The following is a 12,121-nucleotide window of genomic DNA, read 5'->3' on the forward strand; positions in this document are numbered from 1 at the left end:
TTGTTTTTTCTCTTTTTCTTTTTCCTAATGTCTCCCTTCACCCTTGTGAGGAAGACGTTGGGTTATGTCCCCTGGTGGAGACATACCATTCTACAAAAATGGTAGTTGTTACACCTGCTTAGCATTTAACATTTGTGGGAGTGGGACAGCTGGTTCTCCTGTTGTCAGTATAATGTGACTGGGTGGAGTGTCCTACTGGGTGTCAGTATAATGTGACTGGGTGGAGTGTCCTACTGGGTGTCAGTATAATGTGACTGGGTGGAGTGTCCTACTGGGTGTCAGTATAATGTGACTGGGTGGAGTGTCTTACTAGATGTCAGTATAATGTGACTGGGTGGAGTGTCCTACTGGGTGTCGGTATAATGTGACAGGGTGGAGTGTCCTACTGGGTGTCGGTATAATGTGACTGGGTGGAGAACCCTACAGGGTGTCGCTATAATGTGACTGGGTGGAGTGTCCTACTGGGTGTCGGTATAATGTGACTGGGTGGAGTGTCCTACTGGGTGTCAGTATAATGTGACTGGGTGGAGTGTCCTACTGGGTGTCAGTATAATGTAACTGGGTGGAGTGTCCTACTGGGTGTCAGTATAATGTGACTGGGTGAAGTGTCCTACTGGGTGTCAGTATAATGTAACTGGGTGGAGTGTCCTACTGGGTGTCAGTATAATGTAACTGGGTGGAGTGTCCTACTGGGTGTCAGTATAATGTGACTGGGTGGAGTGTCCTACTGGGTGTCAGTATAATGTGACTGGGTGGAGTGTCCTACTGGGTGTCAGTATAATGTGACTGGGTGGAGTGTCCTACTGGGTGTCAGTATAATGTGACTGGGTGGAGTGTCCTACTGGGTGTCAGTATAATGTGACTGGGTGGAGTGTCCTACTGGGTGTCAGTATAATGTGACTGGGTGGAGTCTCTTACTGGGTGTCAGTATAATGTGACAGGGTGGAGTGTCCTACAGGGTGTCGGTATAATGTGACTGGGTGGAGTGTCCTACAGGGTGTCAGTATATTGTGACTGGGTGGAGTGTCCTACTGGGTGTCGGTATAATGTGACAGGGTGGAGTGTCCTACAGGGTGTCGGTATAATGTGACTGGGTGGAGTGTCCTACTGGGTGTCAGTATATTGTGACTGGGTGGAGTGTCCTACTGGGTGTCGGTATAATGTGACTGGGTGGAGTGTCCTACAGGGTGTCGGTATAATGTGACTGGGTGGAGTGTCCTACTGGGTGTCAGTATAATGTGACTGGGTGGAGTGTCCTACTGGGTGTCAGTATAATGTGACGCGGTGGAGTGTCCTACTGGGTGTCAGTATAATGTGACGCGGTGGAGTGTCCTACTGGGTGTCAGTATAATGTGACTGGGTGGAGTGTCCTACTGGGTGGAGTGTCCTACTGGGTGGAGTGTCCTACTGGGTGGAGTGTCCTACAGGGTGTCGGTATAATGTGACTGGGTGGAGTGTCCTACTGGGTGTCAGTATAATGTGACTGGGTGGAGTGTCCTACTGGGTGGAGTGTCCTACTGGGTGGAGTGTCCTACTGGGTGGAGTGTCCTACAGGGTGTCGGTATAATGTGACTGGGTGGAGTGTCCTACTGGGTGTCGGTATAATGTGACTCGGTGGAGTGTCCTACTGGGTGTCAGTATAATGTGACTGGGTGGAGTGTCATACTGGGTGTCGGTATAATGTGACTGGGTGGAGTGTCCTACTGGGTGGAGTGTCCTACTGGGTGTCAGTATAATGTGACTCGGTGGAGTGTCCTACTGGGTGTCAGTATAATGTGACTGGGTGGAGTGTCCTAGGTGTCAGTATAATGTGACTGGGTGGAGTGTCCTACTGGGTGTCAGTATAATGTAACTGGGTGGAGTGTCCTACTGGGTGTCAGTATAATGTGACTGGGTGGAGTGTCCTACTGGGTGTCAGTATAATGTAACTGGGTGGAGTGTCCTACTGGGTGTCAGTATAATGTGACTGGGTGGAGTGTCCTACTGGGTGTCAGTATAATGTGACTGGGTGGAGTGTCCTACTGGGTGTCAGTATAATGTAACTGGGTGGAGTGTCCTACTGGGTGTCAGTATAATGTGACTGGGTGGAGTGTCCTACTGGGTGTCAGTATAATGTGACTGGGTGGAGTGTCCTACTGGGTGGAGTGTCCTACTGGGTGTCAGTATAATGTGACTGGGTGGAGTGTCCTACTGGGTGTCAGTATAATGTGACTGGGTGGAGTGTCCTACTGGGTGTCAGTATAATGTAACTGGGTGGAGTGTCCTACTGGGTGTCAGTATAATGTGACTGGGTGGAGTGTCCTACTGGGTGTCAGTATAATGTGACTCGGTGGAGTGTCCTACTGGGTGTCAGTATAATGTGACTGGGTGGAGTGTCCTACTGGGTGTCGGCAGAATGCTTCAGTGAGGTAGCACTATCACAAGGAGACAAACACGAACATACTACAGCCTCCCAAAAGACACATATTCACCACAAACATGCACCTTACGCACATGGGAGGCTGTCCTTAAATGACAATAGCTGTTGATAGGTTGTTAAACAATACAAACTAAACCTTCCCTAATACAGAAGGTTGGCAAGCATATTGTAGCAAAGTTTTATTCACAAGTAGAAATTGCTTAGAAAAAATATACCTGGTATGAATATAAATATGTATATCACTTCAATGTAGGCCATAGAAAAAATCTGTAGAATATGTTTAATAAATATAAAGTATATACCTTCTTCTCTGTGAATTTTTTGCCAAATGTCCGACAAATTTTAAAGAAGCATTTACACTGACATGTGGTGATACGAGGGGCTGACAGTCCAGCACCCATGGAGATCTCAATCAGACGTGGGATTCTGAAACACAGATATTACGTTAATTATAATGTAATAAAACTTTACACCGCGGAAATTTATACTAAACTGCAGTAGATCAGAGTGGGCTTATCACCACACACAAGAATATTTGTATCAATCTTAAATTTGACTTCATCCATAAGACATTCAATCTAATACACTGTAGTCAACAAAGACATAAATACATCAGATGTTTTAAATGTCAATTTTCTGGTTGTTCTAGGTGAAAGGAAATGCATACTTTCTCACAGATGGTACAGCAGTAATACCTATTACAGTACTGATACATACAAATTACATACATTGTAACTGACATTATCCCCCATTTTTTACAACAAAATAATATCTTTCTATTGAAAGGATTACAAACTATGAAAGCTCTAGGTCTTCTGAAAATACTTCATGTTTGTATTGGTATTGATATGACTAATGAAAAGTCTAACATATTTCTATAAGGCCATACCAATTTGATTTGTTGTTTGTCAGATTTACCGCTCGTGTTTTGAAAAATTGAAATTAAAATAAAATTAAAAATTTACCGCTCCTATTTTCGCGTCGACAAAAAATGACGAATCCGGAAATTTATTCGGCGAAGGCTTAAAACGTGTTAAGACAGAGATCTCAAGCGTTTGTTTGACATAGACACTTCTGTCAGAGCACGAAGAAACCATGAGGTACTGGCATCAATTTCAATGTGTCAAAATGGGTATTTTTGTTGTATCTGTCACTACAGAGTCAGGTCGTCATAATGTATTGGACAATACGGCAATGGAGCTTGAAGGCGATTTATCGTTCCTAGATTTGTATAATAGGGTGAATGAAACACAGTACTTGTTATCAGAAATTCGGATCTCGGGCAATCGCCCCACTTCATCGGATAAAATCGTCATTTCGTCCGCAGAAATGTCCATATCGGTATGTCAAGATTTAGGGATGAGATTTGTTGAATTCTTAGTGAAACCCCAACACGAGAAAGAGAAATCTACCAGTGACCCGGTTAAAATGTCAGCATTTCCTGTGCTTATGGAATCCCAAAAAAAACGCTTTCTCTTCCACCCCAACCAAAAGACTCCGCCAAACTTGTCGGTCCTCATAAACTGTATTGTGATTTTCAATGGTAAATTTTAGTTTTCATTTTTTATTGGTTGGGACCATGCTTTTGTTCTCATTAATAAATATTGTTAGATTTAATAGTCCATGTTACCAATTTTTTGTAGTTGTTTATTAGTTTGAGATTGGGGAGGGGACCATGTTTTTGTTCTCTTTCCAAAATATTGCTAGATTTGATAGCCAATGTTGCCAAAATATTGTAGTTAATTGGTTTCAGATTCTAGTCATTTTGAGACCTGTTGTTTGATACTTTTACATGCCAATCAAAGATGACTTTGTTAATTTTATCCAATTTCAAATACTATCAATGTTTAAACTTAATATTTAATAAAACACTGTTGATTTTGTTTGAGCAATGTGTTTGTTTTGTAATGGTCATCCCTTGATATTCGGATTATTATTTTTTATAGATGCACTAGCCAAAATATTTCCCTTTGGATATTTTTTTTCATTGGTATCCATAAAAGAGCATGCTTTGCATACAGTTTATGAATTCAAGCTTAAGCATTTCATCATTCATGGAGTGACCAATCATTGACATTGGGTATTTTAGACAAATTTTCTACTACATTACATTGTTTGTAACTTCTGTTGTTGATGTTCTTCTATTCAGCTTTTGCTCCCGAGCAGATCCATATATGTAGTTATAATTCAGCAACATCAAATAACTAGTTTGAATGATTTAAACATTTGTTGTTGCTGTATTTAAAGAGGAAAAGACATTGTTCTAATATTGCGTCTGTGAAAATTACGCGCTCGCTCCAAAATGTTAAGATTTCAATTTCTTTTTTAAATCAAAAAAATTTCGCTCGCTCGCTCCAATTTTAAAATGTCAAAATCCGAAGAACAATTTATCAAATTGGTATGGCCTAAGCAGAGGAGTTTTTATTAAAATGACTGTAAATTTCAAACATAATATGGTTTTTCTAACACAATAGCACACAAACTTCCTACTTACAGATTATTTACAACCCAGTTAAAGTTGTCCCATGGTTCAAACCATTCCTGAGATATGTGGTTCTCGTAGAGGCTCATAAGGGCAGACAACTCTCGTCCACCTCCCACTACGGTTTTCAGATCTGATAATGATGAGCTTGGTTTTGGAAACCTTGAAGCTGTATAAGAATTAAACGGGAATATTAGTGTTGTAGCATTTCATTAATTTAAACCTGTGTGTTCATTTGTCCTGATATACAGGTAAACAGGATACGGAAATGAGTCTGACATTATTTCTAAACGACATTGACCCTGTCATATCATCAGGGAGAGTCATATCTCATGATAATATAACAAATACAGGCCTCAACCAACAGATACATGACTTACCATCCACTGGTTCTGCAGAACCTAACACCTCACTCAGCTTGCTAACAAACGGGGCGGATTTGATCATTGATATAAATAGGAAGGGCACCAGTTCCTGAAGCGCCATCATGAGCAGGAGGAAGCGTCCCTCGTTCAGCGGTATCGTCACACTGTTGGACGCCTTCTGAGCTGCTAGTGCACACTATTAAAATAAGAGTAGCAAATGGTGTTAGGGTCAGCAATATCTTTCTTTTATATTGTCATGTACTATCATTATAACGCTCTGGTTTACTCTCCTTATACAAGCTCTGTTGTCATGGAGGCATTGTAATGAGGTAACCATGGCATTATAATGAAGGAACATCTAACAGAATGTTTGGCATGCAAAACAATAAAATAACAAACAAGAGATCAATGCATGATTTACACAGTAGTATGTATGTTTGAAATCAAAATCTTAACTACATTTAATCATGGATTTCTGTGACTTAATAACTATTACAATCATTAACATGAAGTGTTATTTATAGATGAACTGAGAAAACTACTTATAAATATTCAAACACAACTGGTACTTTAAGCGTGAGTACTCCTGTGAACAACACCATCAACAACGAGTCTGCATGAACAACATCAATAACTTTTCTGCATGAATGACTTCAACCTTTACCAACCCTCACATAATGAGTTGTACTGTCCATATCAATGGGCAGTAGAGTCCATTATGAGAATTGAAGGGTGACAAAGTTTTGTCAACATGGAAATCAAAAGTGTGCAAATGAACTATACATGGAAATAGAAAGCTATTTCAAATACAAAAATAAATTATGAAAATCCATCGATGTAATAATGCTGCTAATATTCAATCAGATTAAAAAAATTTTAAAAAACAATGAAAATGCTAGTTTTTACCAAGCTTTTTTTTAGAATAAAAAAAAATATATTAGCAAAGCTACAGGCTATCTACAATGTATACAATTTTACTGAAGGCTACAATTATACAAATATTGTCTGAATAAATAAAAAAAAACTGAGAGGATTGAAGCAGAAATGTTAAACGCTCTGGTTAAAGAAATATTTTATATGTAATGACCTACAGTGTTACAGACTACATAGACTGGGATAAACTTTGGATTATTTGATCACACAAAAGAAACAGATTAATATTAACAAACTGGTACCAAACGTTAAATATGATAATTGATAATATAGGAATAATAATTGAGCCATAAAGAAAGACTTTAGAAGTTCAGACAAGGCTTGATAGAAAGTTTTTACTTTTTTAACATTAATTCAAATTAATTCTTGTCTTTGTAGAGTATATTCTATTTAAGTAGAATTATTCAGTATGGAAAACATTTTTAATCTTCCAATCTGTCAATTTAAAGTACTGTGATGACAATGATTAAAAAAAGGACTCGACATTCAAAGTTTGGGAATTATCTTCACCACTCAAACAAAATACCGATTTGATCAAATTAAAATAAACTTTCAAAAACATTTCTCATTGTAATTTCAAAACTATTTGAAACAAAAACAAATCTGCTTTGAATACTGATAAACAAGTAGCTAATTGTATAATTAATGTAAGCCATAAAATCTGAACCACTTTCAGACAAATTGTGTAATAGACAACTACCAGGTAATCCCTCCACCATAAGAACCATACCTCTATGTGATAATACTCTTACAGTTTTCACTGTATATATTACAATATCAAATCCACATTGACTTTAAGTACTGGTAAAAAGAGATGAAATTTACCTCAAGCATGTACAAGTAATTTTTTAAAATAATGAACAGTTCTCTTTCCATTCTGATATTCCGTAAGGCCCATACTAGTATTTCTAATGTAAGATTACTAAATTTCATCTTTTTTTTTAAATTTACATAACATCTATCAATAACAGGTATGATTCTTGTAAAAATAAATGGTGTCAAAAGTTGGAAGCATCGGTTTGGAAAAACATGTCTTCAACACAGAATTTTGTCACCTTGGAAACTGAAAAACACTGGCAGCAGAAAGACAGAATTAAAACATGTATACAGTAAAAATTAATTATCAAACATTGGTCGTAATCAAATCTGACAGATATACTGGAGTTAAAATGTTTTGACAGAGATGATTTTAAAGTTTTGACAGAGATGATTTTAATCTTGCCATGATTTCAGAGCTCCCACAGATTTCAGTGTTTTCAGCAAGTTCAATGATCATCATGATTTCAGAGCTTGTCATGATTTAAGTGTTCTCAACGATTTCAATATTCGTCATAATTCCAGAGCTTGCTATAATTTCAGTGTTCTCAACGATTTCAATGTTCATTATCATTTCATAACTTGCCATGATTTCAGTAGCAAATTTGTGGTTATGAGAGAAATCTAATTTTTTAATATAAATTATTTTTTAGTTGTAAAAGTTTTGTGGGAGTAAACTTTTGCAATTTAGATGCCAGAATATATTTCACAGGGATAACTTTCTTTGTAGTCACTATCATAAGATTTCTATTCTGTTATCCCTGACGATTGTTTTCACTTAGTGTTTAAGATTCGTCTGAATGGGATCATCATGAAAACCACACAAATAATAGCGATACTGCAAGAATCAAATCTCCGAAATATTTTAATGTAAAAAATTCAGACAATTTTTTTTGTAAATCTGTCAAATATGAAACTAACACAATGACAGTTTAACAATGGAACTGACAGGTATAAATGGACAGTCAGTGTTGTCATTAAACAGAAGTAAAACTAGAGAACTGTGACGGCAGTGTGAATAAGATTCCAGATATTGTGTAAAATGATAGTGATAAGAACGATGGTCTAAAGTCATTATTTATTTTTATCTGTGGGTATCAGGTACTAATATAAATATGATTGTATAATTAGTTGATGAAGTGTGAAATCTGAAACAATAGAGTGTGATTATACCGCACACAAACTTTCTGGCAGGCGTCACTACCAAATATACTATACCTGTCGACTGGCCAACTGTAGGTAAACATCATCGTAGGCGATGTAGTCATTTATCACATAACGACAAAATCTCAGTTAACAACCTCTACTATACATTTTGTACATGTGTATGACTTTGAGTGTCAAAATATACTGAAATTCATATCCTAATTTAGATACTAGTTCAAATTATGTATGAACATCTAAATTTATACATTAATCTAATCCGTACAGACCAAAATTATGGTTTAACAGATGAATCCTAGATCTAATTTAATGAAATCCTGCTTTTGTTTTGTTGCATTTTTTTTTATTGAAGAAAATTTGTTTAAGATTTGTTTAACTTCTGACCAGTGTTATTTCCTATGGGAAAACCTGAATCACTGATTTTTAACGAAAAATTATCATATTATGTTATATAATATAAAATTAACAGTTATATCAATATCATATCGCCACACTTGTATATCACAATACTTTATATACAGAGACCTTGTACATGTAGTTCCATTGTTTGTAAGAATATAAATTATATATTACATCAAAGCACAATTAGATAGATAAAAAAAATAAATTAAATTAGATGAAAATATACCACACTAGCACTAAATTAATCAGAAAAGCATCCCCCTGTGTCATCTTGTCAGTCTCTGTATCAATGTGGGCAGACTCAATGTTTTAATAAAGAGACAAGCAACATAATTTCAATAAACCACGTACTACCATCATCAATCCTGTATCTGTGGCCAAGTGGTAATGAGACCTATTTCGACCTTGACCTTAAAAGATTTATTGCATACAAATGTAATTTTTTTCTTTTTGTATAAGTTTTACTATTCCATCCAATGAAGAATGTAAGTATACATTCTACTTGTTCTTCTGTTGATACCTATTAATATATCTACATTGCATAACTTATCTATCTGTTGGTAAATATTCCATATCAAAAGATATTTTTCTTGATGCCATGCATTAAATTCTATTTAATGATGGACAAGTTTTCAAACATGCACTTTTTAAAAGAATTTTTGTTTATTCAAATTTCTTTTTTTATTAAAAACATGCATGTTTTCAAGAGCCCTAATTAATTCGGGTAGATGACACAAGGTGGCGCTGGTGAGCCAGGGTGAGAAGCAGGGATATATGGAATTGCCTTAACTAGTTCTTCCAGATCCTTAAGGATGGTATTTATCAAATTGTGTTCCAACTTGTCAAGTTCCTGTGCCCAGACAGCAAACGCAGGAAGGAAGACTTGTTGTGCTGCGGTGATCACCCGCTCAGAGTTGTCCTTTAATGCCGTCTGCAACAGCTCAAACCCCTGTGGAGATCAAATGATACAACATCTAAAAACTTGAGAAATATTGGGATGAGACTTAAACAAATGCTCTGATGTTAAGTGAGTCTTTTTTTGTCTGGAAGGTAATTCAATTAAGTATAATTTAGGCATTTCATTAAAATCAGAATATCATCAAAAAATTCTGGACCAATACTCAATACACAATGTTACATGACCACAGACTTATTCATCATCAGTGTAGTTTATATGCTATCTCCCTTCTGTATCAAGTTTGAATGAAATAAGTTGATTATGATATTATATAGGGGAAAATGTTCTTTACCAATATGGAACCTTTATTTTGGTAGATTTGTAAACAGCGACAGACAGCCAGAAAGACAGTCAGACAAACAGACTGATTCCAACATTATGGGGATAAAATAATGTAACACATTACAGTATTCCCTACTCAGATGGTTAGCAGTGGACATAAAATAACCTCTGCTTAAACAAAATGACCTACCTGTACAGACTAATGCAGAATGATCTACCTGTACAAGATAAAACAGAATGACCTACCTGTACAAACTAACACAGTATGACCTACCTGTACAAACTAACACAGTATGACCTACCTGTACAAACTAACACAGTATGACCTACCTGTACAAACTAACACAGTATAACCTACCTGTACAAACTAACACAATATGACCTACCTGTACAAACTAACACAATATGACCTACCTGTACAAACTAACACAGTATGACCTACCTGTACAAACTGACACAGTATGACCTACCTGTACAAACTGACACAGTATGACCTACACTACACAGTATAGAACCTACCTCCTGTACAAACTAACACAATATGACCTACCTGTACAAACTAACACAGTATGACCTACCTGTACAAACTGACACAGTATGACCTACCTGTACAAACTGACACAGTATGACCTACCTGTACAAACTAACACAGTATGACCTACGTATAACCTACCTGTACAAACTGACACAGTATGACCTACCTGTACAAACTAACACAGTATAACCTACCTGTACAAACTAATACAGTATGACCTACCTGTACAAACTAACACAGTATAACCTACCTGTACAACTTACACAGTATGACCTACCTGTACAAACTAACACAGTATGACCTACCTGTACAAACTAACACAGTATGACCTACCTGTACAAACGGACACAGTATGACCTACCTGTACAAACTAACACAGTATAACCTACCTGTACAAACTAACACAGTATGATCTACCTGTACAAACTGACACAGTATGACCTACCTGTACAAACTAACACAATATGACCTACCTGTACAAACTGACCCAGTATGACCTACCTGTACATACTAACACAGTATGACCTACCTGTACAAACTAACACAGTATGACCTACCTGAGAAAATTTGTCTGTATCACAGATAAAGCCGAAGAGAAGACCGAGACTCCTGACCACTGCCTCCCGAACTTCCTCATCCTTATCATCACTCAGCATCTGTTGCAGCATAGACAGCACTAGTGAGCTCAGGATTTCATTCTGAAAGCAGAGAGTGAGGTTCACAGTCCAAACCAATAACATATGACCCAATCCAATGATAAAGAAGGAGAAGGGTTTTAAACCCTTGGGTTCAGATGACCTAACAAGGGGCATATGAAGCTTCAATTTTGTAACTAGGAAGCGATTTTTCAAAATAATTTTTTTTTCTGCAGTCAGCGGTAACACTGACAGAGTATCATTTCTATAGATCTTAATGTTTTAAGTGCTTTTTTTTCTTTTAAATTAATGGCTATGACCTGTGTGTTTCACTTAAGCACCATTTGGAATCTAACAGTTTTCTGGCCTATCGAAATACAATTTTCTGTTCTAGAGATGAAGTGATAACAAGACTGTCACATTGGTCCTAAATTTTATTATGGTCCTAGTGACTTATGGTTCAGTATCAACATCCAATAATAGTGATAAGTCAAGATATTCAACATGGCTTGCTACCATTGACACTGTAAACATACTTTACCAGTAATCTTATATAAGCACTTTTAGCAGTAATCTAGTAGGTTATGTCGAGATAGGGTTCATGATTAAGCTCTATCATGAGACTCAGAATATAGTGAACTTGTAACCTTGAGTGAACAATATTACATTAAGCTTTAGTACTAATATGTTTTCCCATTACCATGTTTCACAAGATCTGATTGTATGATATCAACAATCTACAATGCATGTACCATCCTATCAAATATTAAGCATATTATTCTATATTCTACTCACAGGTAGGTAGGAAGCTAGGGCTCCGCACGCCTCCGCCACAAGTATCCTCCTTTCTGCATACTTGTGGCTGATCTGAAGTCAAAATCAGCATTCACAACTTTATATACAAAAAACAATATGGAATAAACAATATGGAATAAACAATATAATATTGAACTCATTTCATCTAATATGTAAAAGTCTCAAAACTCTAAGGAATTGCAAAAAAAATTATATAACTAATTAGAAAACACAGTTAAGGAAATGAAAATTCAGCAGTTCTTAATGACATTTTCAGAAAAATTGACATTAAAACTGCATGATTCTGCTGAATTAAAGATGTCATTATAAAATCT

General features: G+C 36.6%; 1 protein-coding gene across 1 annotated transcript in view; it reads right to left on the reverse strand.

Moving 5' to 3' along the window:
* LOC117338520 (RAB11-binding protein RELCH-like) overlaps positions 1 to 12,121 on the reverse strand; it is a 238,637-nt gene that overhangs the window by 197,792 nt on the left and 28,724 nt on the right. The window contains 6 exon segments of the mRNA XM_033899876.1: positions 2,722 to 2,845; positions 4,914 to 5,070; positions 5,282 to 5,462; positions 9,372 to 9,530; positions 10,914 to 11,054; positions 11,787 to 11,858. Coding sequence (XP_033755767.1) covers positions 2,722 to 2,845; positions 4,914 to 5,070; positions 5,282 to 5,462; positions 9,372 to 9,530; positions 10,914 to 11,054; positions 11,787 to 11,858 — 834 coding nt within the window.

The sequence above is a fragment of the Pecten maximus genome, chromosome 11, assembly GCF_902652985.1.
Source record: "Pecten maximus chromosome 11, xPecMax1.1, whole genome shotgun sequence".
Taxonomy (NCBI): domain Eukaryota; kingdom Metazoa; phylum Mollusca; class Bivalvia; order Pectinida; family Pectinidae; genus Pecten; species Pecten maximus.